This window comes from Pocillopora damicornis, chromosome 13 (genome assembly GCF_964200805.1).
Source record: "Pocillopora damicornis chromosome 13, jaPocDami1.2, whole genome shotgun sequence".
Taxonomy (NCBI): Eukaryota; Metazoa; Cnidaria; class Anthozoa; order Scleractinia; family Pocilloporidae; genus Pocillopora; species Pocillopora damicornis.
The window spans coordinates 11,941,226-11,963,247 of record NC_142682.1 but is presented as its reverse complement, the minus strand read 5'-3'; the positions used below and the strand labels follow the sequence as shown (position 1 = coordinate 11,963,247).

At 40.5% G+C, this 22,022-nt stretch overlaps 2 protein-coding genes across 2 annotated transcripts in view; both read left to right on the top strand.

The window, feature by feature from the left end:
• LOC149035505 (uncharacterized) overlaps nt 1-17,544 on the top strand; it is a 27,524-nt gene extending 9,980 nt beyond the window's left edge. The window contains 13 exon segments of the mRNA XM_089191871.1: nt 266-420; nt 2,882-3,130; nt 3,848-4,003; nt 4,391-4,539; nt 4,775-4,830; nt 5,251-5,485; nt 5,879-6,143; nt 6,886-7,447; nt 7,879-8,219; nt 8,467-8,813; nt 9,947-10,129; nt 10,392-10,458; nt 10,783-17,544. Coding sequence (XP_089047997.1) covers nt 266-420; nt 2,882-3,130; nt 3,848-4,003; nt 4,391-4,539; nt 4,775-4,830; nt 5,251-5,485; nt 5,879-6,143; nt 6,886-7,447; nt 7,879-8,219; nt 8,467-8,813; nt 9,947-10,129; nt 10,392-10,458; nt 10,783-17,544 — 9,527 coding nt within the window.
• Nucleotides 17,455-22,022, top strand: LOC113665759 (uncharacterized). The gene is made up of 6 exons (XM_089191939.1): nt 17,455-17,595; nt 17,756-17,878; nt 18,552-18,680; nt 19,425-19,486; nt 20,423-20,678; nt 21,723-22,022. Exons 3-6 carry the CDS (start codon nt 18,590-18,592, stop codon nt 21,737-21,739), a joined length of 426 nt encoding a protein of 141 aa, XP_089048065.1. The 5' UTR covers nt 17,455-17,595; nt 17,756-17,878; nt 18,552-18,589; the 3' UTR covers nt 21,740-22,022.

Genomic DNA, 22,022 nt, shown 5'->3' with positions numbered 1-22,022 from the left:
TTTGTCAACCTTGCGTTTTCCCCTTGCATAATTCTGAGTCATGGGACTCTCGCGGTGGAAAAAAAAAAATTCCGGAAATGACATCGAATCTCCGACGGACTTGTTGACAATCAATTCCACAGAATGCATGGGGTTTGATTGGCTTGCAGCACGCTGGAAGCACGCGTGGGACAGTGGCAACTGTCACGGGGCACGTGTGTTGTGTTACATGTTTTGCTCTCTTTCTAGATTGATTGACCTTTCTTTCTGCTTCTCTTTTACAAAGGGTCGAACAGATTTCACCATTTAAAGGAATTTCATTACAACTATGAAGGAGAGACAATAAGTAGTGTTACAGGCGCGTCCTCTGCCCGCTCAGGGTTGAAAATCCGCGCACGATGTGTCGTCAAGTCTGTTGCACCATGTCAGCATGTCTTGAAGGTAAGTTTTTTTTTATAGACCCTCGAAACTCGATGCTTGGTGATTGATAGGGGTATATTTGCTCTTCAATCACGAGGTTGTTTTTGTTTCGGAAGATAGCTCTTTATGAAAACGAGTCAACCTTGATAAGACCACCATAATCGAAGAAAGCAATCTTTGTAGTCAATCGTCAGTTTTAGAATAATTTGCGAAGTGATTTTGGTTTCGTGTGAAATGCTGCTTTCCTTGGTTATTGGATATAAATTTTATCCAATCCTATAGTAGCCCCTCTTTCCGGTCTCATCTCACCTTCTAATCCACTGTTAGACTCATTCCTTTTGACTAATGAGGTTCTCAGTTCTCATAACTTCGTAAAAGTTTTGACCTATGCTGGCAAAATCGCTTTCTTTGATGATATAAAATGTTAACTAGCCGCAGCGCTTTCCCAAACATTTCGTGTTATTCTACGTGCTCGGTTATTCCTGGGGCAAATGTTTCGGACTTTACAAGATACAAAGAGACGTAGCGAAGGGAATCTGCGTGTTTTCATAAGACGTGATGTTGCTAATCAGCTTATTGGTCTACAAAATGAATACTTTCTTGGAGATTAGGTATAAAAACGACTATCCTTTTTTCCCTCGACTCTTGCTTCGCACAATTTATTTTGCCTCTTGTAGTGCGTCAAGCTTCCCCACCCCCATCCCACCCTACGAGGATGAAAATTGAATATTGATTCTGTCGTTTCAATGTGCAAATTTTGGCATCCCTTCTCTTATAGCATTTCCCTTTCCTTATTACGTAACGTTTCAAGTTATTTAGTGTTACTGATACATTGTCTGAATGGTTAATTTACCTCAACCTGGCGGTATGCAGAAGCCTAGTGGATAATCTATGGATTTTAATTCTTCGGAGCTATTGTTTTACAAAACATGGCATCATTTAATGAAGAGAATTGGCGATGGCTAAATTTTTTTTCGATTGCTAGTGTGTGTCCACGGCCAGTCTAAAATAGGGTAGTAAATGGCGTTTTCACTTCAGTTAAATTGGTAAAAGTTATTTGCTTGTAATAGAAGACGAAAATTGAGACAGTCTATCCATGATGAGGTCAGAGGTGCAGGAATCATGTTAATGAAAACCGGGCTAACCGGTCCAAAGTCGAGTTTCACAAGATTATTTTTAGCTGGTTTTGAAAGACTGCGCGTGAGAAAGCGCGCGAGAGAATTGAGAACCTACTAGAATCTTACTTTTTATGTCGCATAAACTTGTCTACGCATTGAATATTTCGATCTGGAAATACCCTAGAGGATTTCTGTAGCCATTAGATAGACTCGAGTGTTTTTTTCTTATTTACCGTTACCTTCAGACTGAAAATGCATCGAGTACTAAAATTCCCCGTATCGGAAACGTGCAGCATTATGTGATGAAAAGATGTGGTTGACAGGAATCGATTTCAACATTCACTGATCGTACAATTGCAGAAAACTTATGCTTAGCTTAGACATCCGGCGTTTTGAAGAAAAGATAATTATAATGCTCATTTGTCTCTGATTTCTTCAAGGTTCAATGTTCAGTTGGGGGTGATATCCAATTTTAAGTCATATCCTGTATGCAATCGGACCTTCCACAAACATATCGCTTCCCGTAAGAATTTTGACCTTGGAAAAGCGCCTAGGCAAAGAAATGTAGATTCCACTAAACTGCAGCACGAAACTTGTTGCTGAAAGACTAAACAAGAACTGTGTAATCCATATTCTTAAGTAACCAATGACCACCTCGAAGGTTTTCAAGTCTTGAAATAGTTCATTACAAGCAAAGCGGAAATCTCATGAAAGTTGGCGAGCAATATGTTAAAAAAACATTCCTCACACTTGAGACCCGAGTAGTCATGTGCTTCTTTTGTTGGTTTAGGATAAGGTTTTTTATTTCCTTCTCAAACTGTGACCAATCAATTGCCCGACGAAACAGCTGTATATCAGCGTACCGTCACCTCCCACTCAACGACGCTGAAACGCGAGAAAATTGGGAAAAAACCTTTTTAAGAGTGCACTTTGTACCCCCAAAATTCCCTCATATTTACCATCTTGCGTGCCAGACCGCCTCTTCGACGAATTCCTCACGTTTTCCTTTGGTGATTAATTGTCATAAAGTTTGCATTGTAATTTGTGGACTTGACTCATATTATCAGACGCTTTCTTCGCGCGTTGAAAATAGCAAAAAAAATATTTTTTGGCAACATACTGGAGCATCCAGAAAAAATTTTTTTCCAAGGTGGGTGGGACGGGGGCGGGGGCGTTGGTTTTGGAAAAAAATCAAAATTCAAGGACTAATGTATTCCAGGGTTAGTTTGCTTACGACAACTTATCTCTTACTTTTAACAAAATACAGGGATCTAAAGTTGAAATCCACTTTGCCCACTTATTACAGCCAAAAAAACAAGTTCCTGCTTGAGGTTAAAATCTTGTCAAACCTGTTTATTTTCCAGATCGACACAGTTGAGCTCTGGGAAGCCCAGAGCAAGAACCCAGGTCCCTTGGATTATCAGATATCCCAGGGATCAACAGCTTTTGCTGAAGAGCTTCAAGCTCAAGACCTTGTTTTCAGAATGGATGCGGGACGCATCACAAAGATCCTTGCCCATCCAGAGGAGCCCTCTCACGTCTTGAACATCAAGAGAGGTATCCTCAGTGCATTTCAGGTGCAGTTTGTTGACGACCATGCCACCTTAGAGGAGGTAAGATCTTCATTATGCTGATTCTTACAAACAAGTCACGCTGGAATCGAATCTGACTAAATCTACTTTTCCGTGTTTCTCCCAAATATTTGAAAAGTTAAACTTTCAACGGTGAATTATGTCAGTTTGAATGGGGTGTAAGCTTTTACACGAAACTGCACACCATTAAAGAAATAAATCCTAAGTTGAGTCCTTGCATCACCAAAATCTCATTAGTTATTCTCCTTACTGTCTGCCATACAATTGTTATGACTTTTATTCGGAGAATTAGGTTTTGGATCAAATATTGATCTCTTGAATTACATTCTTCCTAATTCTCATCACTTGCCTGCTTGATATTGTATTCATGTGGTGATGAGAAATTCTATATTGATCACTCACGAGAGTTGAATAGATAGATTATTGGTGCATTTGTAGAGGATGATCCTACCACATCTTTATTGTCAAATTTTTTTACTATCTTTGTATGTGTTTGGCTGATTATTTATCCTTTGGTTGCTCCTCTTGTACTTTCGTTGAATCGATAATGTTGTTTGAAAATATCGACTTCCCGAATGAAAGTTTCTTAGTTGGCCTAAAAGCCTAGAGGACGTCATGGTGCATCTTGTGAAAGGGGCCCTGTTGTCCTTGAGACATATTGTCCCCAAGGCTTCCCTTCTGATTAAACTGTATGTATAAGGGAGATTAACCTTTTCAGTTCTTTGTCTTGTATTTTAGGACGATGTCGTTGGTAAGTGCAAGGTGCGCTACGAGATTAAATCTCGGCATCTGAGCAGACGCCCGAAAGTCGTGCACAAGACACGCAATCTTACTGAGTGCACAGATCGTGCACAGACCGACTTCGGCATTCACGTCCATTCTTACGAAGAAAAGGTAAACAGAGAGGTTCTTCTGTCATTGATTTCAAGAGGTCAAGTAGAATTTAAGGCACTTAGAGACAAGCGCAATCTCGAAAGTCAGAAGGGATTGTTAAGTTCAAATTCAGATCATGATTAAAAGAGGGACAATTTTACGTTACAATAAATATAATCATAATTAGAGTATAGTCACGATCGTTTCTCAGTTACGTGAGCATATTGGCAAAATGACGATGAAAGTGTGATATGGATTGCATAACAACCGAAGGAATACCGTACGACGTAGAGTGTCTCTTACCGTTATAGTCACGCAATATTTAAGGAAACTTAGAGACGCTTATGGTTTAGCCATGTATTAAATACCCTTTCTTCGACGTAGCATAACCATCTCCTTTGTTTTCAGCCCATCAGCTTACTGCATTCAAACAGTACATGCAAGCTGTACCTGACCGCTAAGAAACGCACCCAGAGGGTAGTGTGTGAAGAGGAACATCTTTTCCGTCCATTCTCTGGTGGTTACAAAAACGCTTCTGGAGCAATTACCAGGACAAGGTAGGAGATATTTTTTGTGATACGAAAATACTTAAGGTACAATGGACTCGTTTTGTTTTATCTGAAATGTAAAGCTATTCCCAATTTGTGCATGTACTTCAAAATGTACGATTGACAAGAATAGTCAATTTTTCATCTCATAGCTTCTGATTACTTGTACTCTATAAAAAATCCTTCTTCTCCAAAATAAATAAAAAGAATTTTCGAGAGCTGATATATTTTCTTTCCCTTATAGACAGGTTTTGGAATTGCAGTCTATCCTTCCCGCATCTGAAGCTAACGTACCTCTCGGTAGGTGGTTTATTTTGATTTTTGTACTCTCTGTTTTCCAGCTCTGTAATTAGTAAGCAATCCTAAGTTCATGCACGGATTTTACGTTAGAAGTTTGTAAACATGAAGTAGATGTGATAGACAGATGCATGAAATCGTGATTGTTGCGATGAAGTTTTCCTTTTTCCTTTATTCAAAGCCATTATTAGACGAGCAGACTTCGTTTAAATGGCAACACACATGGTGAAGAATCAAATACTTAAAATAATGCAACTTCAAGAGTAGCGTTCCAAAAGAGAAAACAAAAGCTAATTGTAACAGTCTCCTATCTTAAGCTCTCAATCACGTTTACAAAACATAAATGTGAAAAGTTTAACTTGTGCCTTAAAATTGGACGTCAGGTTTTGCTTTCTAAACAAAATTGATTTCATTACATTTTAGAGGGACTTCGCCCTGTGTCACTGAAGTATGCGCATGCTCAGCCACAGTCTAACCAAGAAGCTATTACTGATGCCTTTTACTTGGCAAGCCGCCTTAGCAAGGAGTCAAAAAACTCCACAAAACCTGAGTCGGCCCAGCACTTCTCTAGCCTTGTTTTCAGCATCCGCAAGCTTAGCACGCCAGCCATGGAAACTTTGTGGCAGAAAATCCACAACGAGGAAGATCCTAAAATGCAGTAAGTGTATTTGCTTCTTCGCTACGGGGAAATACGGTCCATTGGCTTGATCTTGAAGTTTCGGCAGCATCGTTAGATAAAGAAATGTCACATGGAAATGCTTTTCAGTGAATTGTAGTTGAGTGATCACACAACTCCAAGCTTATTCATAGAGGCTTTGGCAGCCGTTATCAAATCTCAATAAATTTTTAATTGAATATTCTCCATATTCAGAGGACTTGACTTGCAGGCTTAAGTTTTCTTTTGTAATGTGACAAACTACAGCATGATCACTTTCAGCTTGATGCGAGACTACAAGACAGTGGCTTTTTCATTTTTGTCAGTCGAAGCTTCAGTTACTGAGAAAAAACATGACAATTTCATTTACTGACGTGACCTTTTTTTTTCTTTCAGTGAATACTTCTACGATGCTCTGCCTCACTGTGGTACAGGAGGATGCGCAAAGGTCATGAGTAATGCCATCAGGAACAAGCTGGTCAACCATGAGCGTGGTAACATGTTTCTGGCGGGATTGGCTATGGCAGCAAATCCCACAAAGGAAACAATTGAGCACGTGCTAGAGCTGTGTGAGGAGAACCCTGGAAGAACTGCCATGTTGACTCTTGGAACGCTCATTCACAAAGTTTGCGAGAGCAAGCCGCAGGATTGTAATGATCAGGTAAAGGTTGTGGTACTGTACCATTCTGATTTTAACCCTTTAATTCCCAGATATAATAGTCAATCCTCCCCTCCAGCCACTACATATTTCCTTTTAAACCAATTGCCAGAATTTGGTGTTAGACCAAGACAACAACTTCTATTTGATATGTTCGAGTATTCTCACTACCTGTTAGCTGGATAACGTAAGGATATCTTAGGGAGAAGTTAGATGCTTATCACTTCTGGGAGTTAAAGGGTTAGAAGATTTATACGCAAATTCTCCGAGCAATTTCAATAAGTTATCATGTAAACAGTTTATGATGACAGACCAGCTTATCAGCTAAGGGGCGTTATTTTGGAAAAAGACCATCTTCTCCGGTTTAATTTACTAGGAAAAGTATAGCAGTAAGTTGGGAGAATTATTAAATGGATCATGGGGATTAAAGGGTCTCAGTTGAGTTTTAAAGCATCCCTCAAAATGTGCACTCCTAGATTAACGTATGCGCAATACTTATATTAAGTTGGTTTCTTTTTTTAGCTTTGGTTGTCCTTATGTTTGCTTTATACATTTAAACTTTACTGAGACTTAAATGTTATTGAAACATTTTACTTAAAAGCGCGTATTCAGTAGCATTTATTATTATTATGATTATGATGATGATTACAACTATTACTATTATTATTATTATTATTATTATGATTACTATCGAAAAGCTTTGATGAAAGAGTTCTGACATAACCAATTTTAATTTTCCTTATAGGATCGAGAAAACCCCATCACAAAGACTGAAAACTTCTTCCTGTCCCGTCTGGGTCAAGAATGCAAGGGCCAAACACCCGAAGATTTTGAAAACTTTATCATCACCCTGAAAGCTATAGGAAACGCCGGTCGACCTTTAAACGCCGAAAATGTCTTGCTCAAATGTGCCTGGAACTTAGAAGCACCCGTGAACATGAGCATCGCAGCTCTTGAGGCCCTGCGTCGCTTGCCTTGTAGTAAGCAGATGACAGACCAGGTCTTGCAGATCTATGAAGAGTTTAATGTGGATGTCGAGATCCGTATCGCAGCGTATCTTGCCCTCACGAAGTGCCCGAGTCCAGAGGTGTTCAGGAGCATCGCCGAAATCCTAAAGCATGAAGTGAACAATCAAGTTGGTTCTTTTGTTTGGTCCCACATGACTAACGCCATGGATTCCACTGAGCCAGTTCATGGTCTCCCTCAAGCTGAAATAATGAAAGACGCCCTCAATGGAATGAGGCTTCGAGAGTTCAACTTGAATAGGCTAAGGTTTTCACGTGCCTGGGAAGGTTCATTTTACAGCGGTAAGATCATTTTGCATGTGTGAAGAAGACAGAATTTCTCTCTAGAAAATCAAGCAGATAATTGACGAAAGTAAAGATAGATATCAATCGGATAAATCCTTAACACCCCAATATTGGTATGCATGTTCTCCATATTCTTTATACGTTTTCTATGGAGCTTGCAAAGATAATTTGTCTAACAATCGAGAGCTTCTTGAGTTTCTGATCATGTCCCTTATTCTCATGGAGTTAATGTTTGATTTAGGGGTGATACTGTGAGGAGAAATTAGATGCTTATCACTCTCAGGAGTTAAAGGTTTAATAGAAGTTGTTCCAATGCCAAATACTCCAAACTAACACGTTCTCAGGCGTTACAGCTGTATAAAGATAAAGGTTCTCAAAACTCTGCTAACTAAACATAATTTCAAGTCTCTTGTGGTTATATTTAACAGATGTCCTGAGGTTCGGTGGATCGGCTCAGAGCCACCTTATTTACCACCCTACCAGTTTCTTCCCACGCAGCGCCATGGTGAACGTCACCGTCGACGTCCTTGGTGCATCCATCAATGTCCTGGAGGCAGGTGCACGTTTCGAAGGGTTTGAGATTCTTATCGAGCTGTTTTTCGGAGAAGACGGCTATTTCCCTGATGACCGCATTATGCAGATGTTCAACCTGAAGCCCCACGAGGAGAGGGATAAGGAAGAGAGAACTGTAAAGACTCACAAACAAAAGTGGAGCTTGAACGAGGACTTACACAAGATGGAACATAACTTAAACAAATTGCACCGTTTGGTAAGTTCGTGTTTTTTGTTATCAATTTATGAGAAGTAATGTGGTCACTCCAAGGGTTTAAAGGCTTAAGTCCATATACCCAGTTCAGTTTTCTTTTTTTCAATTACTGCGTAGTAGTGCAAATAAAATTGTGCCAATAACATCGACCACTTTTTGTAATGCTTTGTCACCCATCATCTTGTCTAAAGCCTGATCAAACTTTGGATTTTTCATCTCAACTGATTCATATTTCGTTACGTGTTTGTAGATGGATAACCGTAAGCATCATCCTTCTGGGGCTGTTTCTGTGAAGATGTTTGGTAACGAATTGAGACTTCTCAGCTTTGACGACATCAGCTGGTTAAATGACGAAGTAGACATAATCAACGTGATCGACATATTAATTGCTTCAGCCAAGGGTGGCAAAAAGAGCTTCAGTAAAAGCATGATGTTCTTGGACGCTGAGACTACAGTCCCTACCATCCTCGGTCTGCCGCTTAAAATGAGTGCCAAGGGAACCACAGTGGCCTCTGTAGAACTCGCCGGAAAGTTTGACATCAGGAACATGTTCTGGGGAAAGATGCGGTTTGATATACGTGGCCATGTCAAACCCAGGTAAAATAATTTAGGACAGAGTTTAATGTTTCTGTTACGACGATTGGAGTTTAAAAGTAGATGTGTTTATTTTTGATTACCGAAAGCGTTTTGGTGCACAGAAGATAAACTTAGGATCGGCCTGGTAAACAGCCAAAGAGTTGACCTTAGTTTATTGTATTTACGTATAGATATATACATTTATATATAATTGCAGACAGTACTGTTTCGGCCTTCTGGGCCTCATCAGTGCAGTGCTATATATATATATATATATATATATATTTATATATACATACATTATATAGGAAGTTGGCGAGTCGATTTTCGCGTGGAACAGTGCTCAATACGTTGAAGCAGAGCAGAATAAATATTATGAGAGGAAAAAAGGACGTAACTACATTTCCCGACAAGCCTGTTTCGTGAATCGCTTCACTCTTCAGGGGTTTAATGAAAGAATATTCATGTGACTATCGTTTATATACTAATACATACATTATATATATATACATTATATATACAAAGCTTTGTATATATAAGCTTTATACAAAGCTTTGCTTTCATGTCCAAATTGAGCACCCTACTAGGATGAGTCATTGCTGCTAGCATTATGCATGCTCACTAGTTTATCTAGTTTGAGCACTCTGGCATGGCTTCGATGATCCCACATGTGTGAGATCACTTGGGGTGGCTATATAGCCTTACCTCCATTCTAGCATCAGCACTGCACTGATGAGGCCCAGAAGGCCGAAACAGTACTGTCTGCAGTTAGTTATATATATATATATATATATATATATATATATATATATATATATATATATATATATAACTGCAGACTGTACTGGTTCAGCCTTCTGGGCCTCACCAGTGCAGTGCTGATGCCAGGAAGGAGGTGTCAGCACTAAGCTACCCCGAATGATGCCACAGATGTGGTATCATCTAAGCTATATATATATATTTTTCGGATTTTCTCCCATGTTGTCATAGTTAACAACGAAGGGAAGCATAAGAATGAGGGAGTGATAAAAAGGAATTGCTCATCCGACCTGGGAGTAGAAGCCACTCTACCTCAGCCTTACGGTAGTACTGCCATTATGCAGTCTTCTTTCCTTAAGCATGTCTCACTTGTCGATGGCGTTTTTATTTTTCAGTGCTATTGTGGACGTGAGTGGTCGTATCGGAGTGAGTGCAGTGTATGCTGAAGCTGGCGTTCTTGTCAATTCCTCTTTGTACACGGTAACACATCTCAAGGGAAATGCATCCTATGCTCAAGGAGAAATCTTGAAGTTTGAATTGGGTGTCCCAGAGGAGCCTATTCAGTTTGTCAACGTATCGTAAGTAAAGCCTATTATTATTAATATTATTATTAAGAATATTATCAAAACTAAAATTTTCTTTTCGTTATTTCACTTTTTCGAAACGATATCTAGGTTAAGTGAGATTGTGGCTAAACAGATCGTGGAAACTTTATTAATTCTAATGATAAACTTTCAAGTGCTTCTCCGTTTTGTGATGCAGTCATCGTGGTAGGAAACGCAATCTTACTTGGTGACGATTGTGGTGCTATATGTTAAGTATTTCTTAATTTTCTTGTAGGTCATCGCTTTTCGTTACTCTCAACAACGAGAAAATAGCTATTGACGGAACACCGAGGAGGATTGAGGTGAGCAGTTAAGGACAGGGCTAATGCATCTTTACCTTTATTTGAGACGATGCAGACATGCTTTGAATCAAAGCGGAATTACAGCCGTTAGGAGGAAACTGTCTCATGAGATGGGATAGGAACAAACTGTGTGATCAAGAATTAAAGCTCAATCCAGCACACTTAAAGAATTATTTATTGTTGTTGGATTTAAGGAAAAAATTTCGCCCTAAACAATTCGAAATAGCAAATTCCTGAAATCGTTCAGATGCACTAAAAGGTTTTTTATTCTTCCCTTTTACTGTTTCATTACATGATTAAAATCTAGTTTTGTGTTTCCAACAGCCTGCACCTTGCCTGAATTTGACACGTGTACTCGGACTTACATTCTGCAGTCAGCTGTCTGTGCCCTTGGCTTACCGTGACTACGAGTCACCGTACTTCCCATTTTCTGGCCCATCTTCCTTCAGTGTTTCAATGACACGCACAGACCCTAAGCTCACTAAATATCAGTTGATAGCAGAACGCTTGCAAACTGAAGACGATAACAAGTATGATGTGATAGCGGTAATGTCCACACCTAGAGCAACGTGGGAGCGAAACCTGGAGGCAAACGGAACTCTGTGGATTAAGAAGGATGGCAAACTTCTCAGTGTTACTACTGCTGCTCTTGGCTTAAATTTTGGCAAGTTTGAGGCAACTTACAACAACATCACTCACGCAGCGAATCTCACATATTCTGGAAAAGACGCTGTTTTCGGACACCCAATCGTCGTTAATGGTCACTATTTCAACAACTCGGAGGCGGATAGCCTTTATCGAGATATGGGTTTCCAGTTGTCCGCTTCCTATAGAAATTACACCATTAACCAGCTGACGAAGCTCTACAACAATTCTAATGCGTATGGATATGTTAGCAACTTGACGTACTGGCCAGGCAAGTACCTGTTTTCCACTGGAGAACTAAACGTCCCAAAGAAGAGCATTAGTTTCCTAACAAATCATACTTGCACCCAAACGAAGATCCGCTTCAATGGAAAACTTGGTGAGGAAGAAGATGATTTTGTTTTTAGCTTCAGCAACAAGCCAACACAGGCAGGAATCGAGCTTACAGGAAGATATCTCAAGGTTCAGAATGAAGGCGTCCTTCGCCTGTTTGCCCGCCCATGCAAGCAGTCCTTTACTCTACGTGGATCATATGTCAAGGCGGGACAAGAGAAAGGCATTCAATTCACAGGAACGCATGAAAACAAAAATCGTGTCATCAGCTGGTACACAGGTATTGTAAACTCGACTAATGAGAAGTCCATGAAAATAAATGGCACCGTGCTTGGAAGTAAAGCAGAAGCTATCTGGTCGTATCTGAATCTGACACAAAATAAAGGAGTGAAGTTTCAGGGAGTCCTCCTGAACCAGTCCGTCGACGCCGTCTGGTCTTACGTCAACGCTGGGCAAGAACAAGGGCTGCGATTTAATGCAACTGGCCTAAACAAGACCCTTGAGGCAGCCTTAACGTACCCCAATCTCACAAATGATCAGAGCTTGAAGTTTAATGCAACAGCCCTTAACAAAACCATCGAGGCGGTGTGGTCATACGTGAACCTCACTACAGAGAAAGGAATGCGATTAAACGTCTCGGCATTGAATCATAACATCCAAAGTGTTCTAACCTTCCATAATTTAACACAAGAAAAGAGCATCAAGTTCAATGCGACAGCTCTGAATCAGACTCTGGAGGCTGTGTGGTCATACGTAAATGCAGGGAAAGAGAAAGGATTACGAATGAATGTCACCGCCTTGAACAAGACCGCCGAGATCATCTGGTCATACTTCCATTTCGGCGACAAAAAAGGAGTACGTTTCAATGCTTCCGCCCTGAACAGAACAGCGCAGGCAAGCTGGACTGTCATCAACCGCCACACAGCGAGGAGTTTAGAGTTCCAAGCCTCCGCTTTAAATAAAACCGTCAATGCTACATGGACATTGGTTAGTTTGAGAAATGAGAAGACTTTGAAGTTCAATGCTAGTGTTGGAAACAACACAATCAATTCTTTTTTGACCTTCTTGGACTTGGAACATCAGAAGAGCTTAAATTTCAACGCAAGTTATGGAAACAAGACCTTCAGCTCCACTTGGACGTTGTTGAATCGTCCAAACGAAAAACGCTTCACATTCAAGGCAAGTACCGGAAGGAAGAATTACAATGCTACCTGGGCCTTGTTAAACTTAGGATCCAAAAAGACCCTAAGATTCGAGTCTCACTGTGGATACAGGATGATGAACTCCACCTTGACTTTTCTGAACATGCAAAATGAAAAGAGCGTGAAATTCCAGGGAATTGCTTTCAACAAGAGCATCTCTTCTTCCTGGACCTTCGCAAACGTGGAAAACGAAAGGAGTCTGAACTTCAAAGCTAGTGCTCTCAACAAGACCATCGATGCCACATGGACCTTCCTGAACCTTGCCAACGAAAAGAAATTGAAGTTTAAAGCCATTGCGGAAAACAAGACCATCAACTCTTCTTGGACTTTCCTTGACTTCCCCAATGAGAAGAAGTTGATTTTCAACGGAAGCGTCCTGAACAAAACGATGAACGCCACATGGACCTTGCTGAGTACGGACAGACAGAGGAACCTGAAATTGGAAGCCAATTTTGCCAATAAGAACATAAAAACCACGTGGACGCTAGTCAATTTAAGAACTGAGAAGAGTTTGTTGTTCTCAGGTAGTGCTCTCAACAAAACTGCCGAGGCCTCATGGACTTTCTTCAACTTTACAAGTGAAAAGGGATTGAAGTTTAAAGCAAACTGCCTAAACAAGACTCTCGAAACAACCTTATCATATTTGAATTTCGTCAGAGAGAAGAGTTTGAAGCTCAACGTATCTGCCATGAACAAGACGATTGAGACAGCATGGACCCTCGTTAACCTCACCAATGAGAAGCTCATAAAATTCAATGCCACTGGATTCAACAGAACTGCTGAGACTATCTTTGGTTACGGTATCGATGGAAATCAAAGATCCATCAAGTTTAACGCATCCGCCATGAACAAAACTATTGAAGTTAGCACGAGTTTTGTGAAGAGTGGGGAGGAACGTGCTATCAAATTTCATGCCTGCACCTCAAACAAAACTGTAAAGGCCGTTTGGAGCTACCTTCGGGGTGAGTATGTACATTCCATAAAATTCAATGCTTCTGCTATGAACAAAACTGTGGAGGCCACCTGGAGTTACATGAGGAGCGATGACGAGAGAGCGATCAAATTTCATGCGGCCGCCTCCAACAGAACTGTTGAAGCAATCTGGAGTCTCAAAAACAGCGATCACCAAGATTCCTTCAGGTTCAATGCTTCAGCAATGAATAGAACCGTAGACATTGTCTGGAGTTATTATAGAGCTGAAAAAGAAAGAGCCATCAAGTTCCATGCCTCGACCTTGAACAATACTGTTGAAGCGGTTTGGAGTTACTTGCAGAGTGAGAATGAGCGATCCATCAAGTTCAATGCGTCAGCTGTAAACCAAAGCATGCAGGCTATCTGGACACTGTTGAACTCTGAGACTGAAAAAGGACTCAAGTTTAACCTCGCAGTCAAGAACAAGACCATGAATACTACTTTAGTGTACTTCCGTAATCCATCCAACTTGGGAGTACTTCTAAACGTGAGCTACTGCAACAAATCTGTCAGCCTGTTGAGCAAAGTCTTGTTACAGGGGGCAAACAAAAAAGTCGTCCTACAAGCTGCCTATCAAAACTACAGTGTTGCTCTCGTCGGGGTCTTCAAGAACATGACTTCTCAGAAAACTGCATGCATCTATCCTGAATACCTTGGTCGGTCGCATGGGAAAATCTGCGCTGTTTTTTCAAACAGCTCGGTAGAGACCAGTATGTCTCTCAACTTGACGATCCTTAACAGAACCGGTGAACTGAAGACGCAGTGGTATAAGAACCCCACAGAATATGCTAACCGCCTAACTGCCAAGTTCCACAATACAGTTTTCTTTGAATCCTGGATGAGCTACATAAACTCCACTGAGCTGAGAAGCATTCATTTTAACACAACAGTCTTGAACAGATCCGCCGATACTACTTTTTACTTCCGTAACCGCACTGTAAAAGCAATTGGATTCAACGCCACAGTTATGAAGAAGCAAGTTGGCTTCGAGGGAGCCTAGCTGAATGGGAAGATCATAAAAGAAGCAGCTGTTCACTTGTTTTGGAACAAATCTACTGTAGCGAGGTCATCTTTGATTTTCTTGAATAACACTCAACGTAAGGCGCTTCAGTATCGTGCACACCTTGGCCGTTTCGTCGCCGAATGGGAATGTACATACGTCACCCAGAAACCTGGTGTAAAAGAGTTTCTGACTTTCCGCATGCTCCGAAATGGAAGCCAAAGTCTTTTCGTTGATAGCGCAAAATTGATCTATACCAAGACCGAAAAGACTCACGAACTTGGATATCAGTACAATCTTAGAGCGATGGGCCTCTCCTTTGAGCATGGCTGGGATGCTTCTTATTACAACTTCTCTAACGTCGAGGATTCCTATCACGAAGGAAGGTTCTCTGTGATTTATTCTAAAGGCAAGAAAGTTTCAGTGACAGGAATTTTCAGAAACACTTCTAAAGAACTTTCTAACACTCTAGTCGTCGAGTATCAGCCCGAAAAAACGGTGACTCATTCTTTAGTTTGGTACAAGCAACGCAAGTCAATAAATCTCAGAGCTGAATTGATTCCAAGCAAACCTTTCACGTGGACGACTACCTGGAACAGGAATGATGGCTTCTCCTTCAACAGCGCCTTGGATATTCTTGGCAAGAAAATCGAAAATCGATTTGACTTCAACAAGGAGACAGGCTACTATGAAGGCTACTTTGAAATTTTCCCAGTTTATCCACTGAAAGTGAGAGGAATGTTTATTCAGGACCACGGCCTGTATTTCACAACGGAGATTTCAGCCTTCAAGAGGACGTGGAATCACAAAATCGACTTTAACGAAGAGGAACGAAAACTGGCAATTTCTGTCGATGTCTTGCCCGGAACAGCAGTGGCTGCTGACGCTAGTTGGAAGAGTATGGACGACATAGGAATAGCTGTCTATTTGAAAGGCTTTGAGAAGTCACTTCGGGTGGTCTGTGATTACGATAAACTCACTAAGACCTTCACCTCTGGCCTAACCATCTTCAAGCGAACACTGACCTTCACTGAAAGGCTAGACACAGAAATAAGGACCCTTTTCTTGACCTTTTCTGCCTTTAATCGTACCGCTGGTTTTACAGGAAGGTTTGACTGGAAGAACTATGTCGCCAGCACGTTCGTAAGCTACCAAAACAACACGGCAGGGTGGTTTATTAAGTTTAACCCCGCCTCAAGAAGCATTGTTTTTAACGTTACTGCCACGCCTCGTGTCTCTGGACAAGTGGTGGGAGAAATGCAGGAAACTAATCACCTTCAGGTCACGATCCAACGCAAATTTGGAGAAAATGTAGTAAATGAATCACGCTTGATGTACCTCCTGAATTCTGAGGCCAGTCGTGTTTCGTTAACGTGGAATACCTCTACCATAGCGACTTTGGTCAACCAAGCCCAAGTTTTTAAGACCCTCCTCAGGAACGTGACCTTGAGGTTCTACAACCTAACTGTCCTTATGACGAAAAACCTGACTAAGGAGGTTGAGGTGCTCGTTAAGAAGTTGGAGGCCAAGATCAAGCCCACCGTTCTCAAGTTTTACGCTGAATGCAAGGCTTTCAACTACAAAGGATTGATGGAGAACGCCACAGGCATGGCACAGAACATGTCACTTCGACTTCTGAACATCACCCTTACATCATTGAACAATACTATTAACAACCTTACGAGAATGATTGGTAACGCCAACTTTACACACATAATCGGTAATGCCTCGGAGTTTTACAAGACGATTCACCAGAATGCCACGGTTGCTTACAGACGTTTCCGCAGAGAGGTGCTTCCTCCCATGGTTGGAAATGTAACCGTCCATCTTCAGAACATCAGCCGGGATTTACAAGGCTGGGCCAAAAATCTATCCATCATGGCGAGTTCGGTAATGGTGCGTGGAGAAAGAGTCGGTGATATTGCCAAGCGTGTTTCCAAAAAGGTTCAAGTTATTACCGCGCAACTCATGGAGAGAGTACAGATGAAAACTCGCGAACTTATCGAGAGGCTTCGAGAAGTTGAGATGCGTGGACGGCGGCTTGGTCCCATGTATGACCAGTACATGCTTGAGATGAAAAAGTTCACTTGCAACTTCAACGCTTCCTGTACACTTAGAAATGTAACAATATTTGCTAAGAACCTGACAACAAGTGTTCGCAACATTACCGTTTTCGATAAGACGATCGAGGAGCATTTCAAGCTACTGAACAAGACTTTCCTGGAGAATTTCGAACAGCTTAACAAGACCGTGCGATCCAAAGTGGAGGTCCTCTACAAGAGAGCTTGTCTCGCGCATCAAACAGCGCTGAATTTCACGACAAATTTGACAAAGGTTTTACCCAAGCTGATAAGGAATGCCACCATTCAAGCTATCCATTTGGCCGAGAACTTGACAAAGGAATTCAGAAACATCACCATCCAGGTTAGGAAGGTCATTCTAACTGCCTGTTCAGATCTACAAAAGACTCACCGCCCTCTCATTAAGTTTGCTAAGGACGTCTCCGTTTCACTCGAAAGGAAAGCTTATCCTATTGTACTTAAGATTGTCCATCAAGTGCGGAACTTCACCTTAGATGTAAAGAACAATGTTACGAAATACTTGGAACCAATTGTCAAACCCCTTGTTCCAAAGGCATTCGAAGTAATGCACAAAGTGCGCAACATCACCATCCGAAGTGTTCCTATTGGCCAAGTCGTGGATAAAGCTGTTCTTGTTTCCCTGAACATCGCATCTGAGACACTGAAATTAATCAACCACACCGTTTACACGAACGTCTCCGCTCTTATTGCCTTTATCCGTCACAATTCACAAAAGTCGGCTGAAGAGATCTTGGATTTGACTATCGAAAAGGGCATGGAGTTCTTCAATCTGTCAAAGATGATCTTAAACGAATCACTTTGTCTGGGACTTAACCTGAAAAACTTTGGCTAAATTATTACCTCATTATGGTTAAAATGATTCTTTAAGGGGTGTCTAATAAAGGTAACATGGCAGTGAACTGTGTTTAGCAGTCCTGTCATACTATACTGCGTGTGATTATGTGATTGGTTCGATAATTATTTTCCTTGCATAGTTGGTCAATCTTTATTTCATTGAGATGTATTTAGTCAAATAAAGTAATGCCTATCTTTTATTGTTACAGAGCCACTGGGAGGAAGGTCTCCTCCAGCAGTTTATTGTGTTCCAAGTACTACACACCCTCGATACCCAAGTAGTACCTCGGAATACAGCGCAAGTGCTATTAGTAGCACCACATCAACTGGAAGTGAGACATACGAAAATGATTTTATTGTTTACCTTCATAATTATCGTGCTAATTCTGTTGTATTCCCAGTGTCGGTGTTCCAACTGCCTAAAAACCTTTCCAAAAGCTATTTACAACATACAAATTAATAAATACTCATACCTACCCGACTTTGTCAGAGATAGAAAAACAACCAGCTTATTTGCAACTGTATGGCACGTAGTGCCTTATCAGAAAAGAATCAAACACTGAATCAACCAATCGGTCAGTTCATCCGGCGTATTAACAACCAGTCTGTTATCTAGTTACACGGTCTTTCCGTTAGTCAGTTAGTCTGTCTGTCTGTCGGTCGGTCAAATAGTCAGTCGGCGTGTGCTACAGCCAACTAAGCTGCTATCATCTTCTACAGAGCGACTATTGCTATTACAGAAAAGAAGCCTGAAAAATTATTTTCTGTACTTGGTAAAATTGCAGCTCATACGCGAGGAACGTTGTTTTATTTTATTTTCATCCGCTGATCAAATGAAATTTAGTTCAGTTAATTACATGATGCAAGGATTTTAAGTAATTGAACAGATTTAATAAAAAGTAACGATCTGTTTTCATTCAGTTGTAAAATGCTGGTGCAGTCACATAGAGCAAGTCATCGTTTGTGTAGCGAGCTCTATTAATGAGTCATTCTTTCTTTTTTTAGCCACCGTTGCTCCATCGGCCGAGGGACCTGATTGGGTGATGTTGATCTCATCTCTGACAGTGCTCTTCGTCATTGTAGTAATCCTCGGTATTGCTTGGTCATTCCGACGGAAGAGACGCCAGAAAAAAGGTAATACATGTATCACAACCTGTCAATTCCTTTTCAAAATAAATGGATGGCATGAGAAAAATTTCGTTCAATTCGCATGTTCAATCTATTTCAGAATACAATTTTGCAGACAAAATTACCTTGAAGATATAAAATGATCTCTAACTTGCAAGGGTACTTTCAATCAAGTGTCTAAACTAGTCCAGGATTACGTCGTTTTGTTTCCCTTCACTATCTTCATTATTCAAACACAAAATGGGCCCTGCACAAATCAATCCAATCAATTTGGACAGTTTACCGATCTTACTTTTTTCTGGTGAGCCATTGTGATTGCTTTAGCTTTGCTTTCGAGACTCCGATGAAGTGCGCTTGTCTAAAATAAAACCATGCTATTGAATCCACACGACCACATTATCTCCCTCATTAATAATGGTAATAGGACCGAGTGGAGTCCAATTCGGTCTGTAATCATACGAGTGATTAACAAAATCGAACGACCACGAAGGGGAGTCCGATTTGTTAATCACGAGTATGATTGCAGACAGAATTGGGCGACACGAAGTCTTGTGACCAATTAATCAAAACTATGACAAAATTTTATACAAGAAACTAGACATAAAATATACGTTTTCATAAAAAGGCAGTTAACTCGGCGAAATGCGAGGCAACAGCGCACGCACATGAAGCGTTCTGCCATTAACATAGGCATGATGTGTTAACTGCCCCTTTAACTGTCTAACTACACTGTCTGATTACGCAATCAAGATACAGAAGAATCTGTCCGAGATGAATATGAAGAAATTGAGCTGTCTCTACCCACGATAATGGTATGTTTATGTTTTCATTACAAGGGAAGATTTCACTGATTTCGAAAAATTAACAGTTATTCATCACCGAGGGGGAGGTAAAGTTCCAAACCTTTCACTGACCTGACTGAGGTGTATAATCACTGAATACAAGAGATGATAATCTCTTGTTTTAATACATAATTATGCTTAAAGATCTACGTTTATGTATTGTTGATAACGTGTCGATGGAACCTTGGCGAGGTGTCGGTGGAGCGTTCATAGTTTGTTAGCTATTATCATCTTTCACACATCCTTTTAACCAGGTAGATATTGCAGTAGTTGTTGAACTCCTCAGCATTTTCATGAAAGACTTAAGACTTTGAATCTGGACTTGGCTTGAGTCGATTGTGCTCGTAAAACTGGCATATTATGCTCCTAGCACTGCTCAAAATTTACGAAATTATGCTCCTGGCATCAAAATTATGCTACTTGATTTTTAAGCAAAATAAAGGCAGAGCACCGGGGTAAACACAAAACAAACAGCAACTGATTACTTATCTGGTAACTGCAGCCCATTATTTTAATAAACCAATTATCAAACATTGTATCGTTGCACGTTTCCCCTGCATTTGTTCCTCAGAATCGATAAACATGCTGCTCATCATTTTTCAATCAATGGAGCTTCTTAAGTCAAAGTAAGGATGCAGACTTAAAATTAAGTAAAAATGCAGATTATGCCGGCAGTGCTTTCTTTGAAAAAAATTATGCTTAAAAATTATGCTGGCACAATCGACTCAAGCCTAATCTGGACCCAGGGCTTATCATCGCCGTATGAAACTTTGATTAGTACCCCAGGGGTCTTTCACCCCTTTTAAGAGAAATGATAAGTTATATTTTTTGTTATTGCCCTCGTTCACAAATCGGTTAATAAATCTTGTATTTATTATACACGTTTTGTTTTTGTGTTTCCCGTAGGTGCCTTGCGACAGTGCCCAGACTCCTGTATATGCCCAAGTGTCAAGCGCTTGTTCCTACAGCTACACACACCCGTACACGCCAGTAGAGAAAAATAATGGGAAAGAACACGAGTACGTCAATCAAATAAAGACTGGGGACTACGAAAATACGTATATGCCTCTCACCAATCTTAAGATGTCAGCCGAAGATTCTCGTGCATATGCATCGCTTTTGCCGTTTAAAGAGGAAGAGAACAACAACGTTAAGGGTGTTGGTGAATACACTTTTCTCTGTTTTTATAAGAACCTTTTTCATCAGGAAGTTCAGAATGATTGACCAAAATTTCAAGAGCATACTAAGAACACACCCAGGCTGAGAGTCAGTGAAGAACGTCTTTATTTTGCTCAAATTTTTTTTTTCGGTCCGAATATGTAAATATATACACGCGCCTCACTGATGCCCGCAATACTAACTTGTCAGCTGACAATTCGCGCGCTATGCGTCGCTTTTGAAGTCTGAAAAAGATGACAAAGGCAGTAAATACGTTAATCAAATACAAGCTTTGAGGCCAAGTTTCCCGAGACACGATGAAATTTAATCAGCATTGGTGTGACTCTTTTCGTTTTACAGCCTCTCTATTGGTGTAGATTTTTTCTATGATTTTCTTTTGATTAGGGTGGTACCGTACGATTTGTAGAGAAATCCATAAATAGCAAATATTGCCTTTCGAAACCTGTCGACATCATAGATTGCACTCTCAGTGGAACATTATTCGCGAGCTTTAAAATTAGCAGTTTCTGTGGGGGTAATCTAGTGTTCCACCCAGTTTTTCTTCAGCCTTTTTGCGGCTTCTCTGAGAAACGAGCGTAAAAGAACGGGTAACTGGTGACGAGGATAAAGCATGTGAGACCTTGAACACTCAGCACACAACCAGTGACTTCAGCCGAAAGACGTTTAAGATTTACTGTCACTGTTGCTTTTTAGTCAGTCTTTATGCGCCTTTTGAAGACATAAGACATAAGACATAGGACATCAATCATTTTTATGGGTTATAGCTTAACAATAACTTTTCCTTTACGGTTGATTGAGAAGAATTATTGTGTGAAATTTGAGTTTATTTCCTCTATTTGGAAATCGAAACGAATCACAAAAATGATTTTCTTTCTGAAGTAGCTAACATTGTCGAAAACAGTGAATGATTTTTTACCACTCAGAATACATCCCCGAATTGAAATGCCTGGCCCTCTGCTTAATATTCAACGAACAAAAAAGTATGACACATTGCACAGAAATTAATGACTTCTCACTTGTATTTCAGATTTATGGCTGCTTTAGCACCACTTTCAAGGGAATTCGGAGCGATTAAATGATGCCTGATGTTCCAAGTCTTCTGCTTCCTTGGCATGGAACTCCAGTGTAGTCACCGTCTGAAGATGATCACCAAAAATTTCACATCTAAACTTTAGAGCCTACATTATTAATGATTCTAGTGTCTCACTGTAGTCACCGATAATGTCAGTGCTGAGGTTCAGCAAGGCAGTGTTGCGTGAGGTCTAGGGCTAGATGCAAACCACTTAAAATGTATAACAAATAAAAGATCGTTTTGAATCAGTTTGAA

What these genes read in the sequence shown, in the direction of transcription:
- LOC113665759 (XM_089191939.1), top strand. Translation starts at nt 18,590, where the DNA reads ATGTTGATCTCATCTCTGACAGTGCTCTTCGTCATTGTAGTAATCCTC. An exon ending in GAAGAGACGCCAGAAAAAAG is followed by an intron (nt 18,681 to 19,424) that starts GTAATACATGTA and finishes TACGCAATCAAG; the next exon opens with ATACAGAAGAATCTGTCCGA. An exon ending in TGTCTCTACCCACGATAATG is followed by an intron (nt 19,487 to 20,422) that starts GTATGTTTATGT and finishes TGTTTCCCGTAG; the next exon opens with GTGCCTTGCGACAGTGCCCA.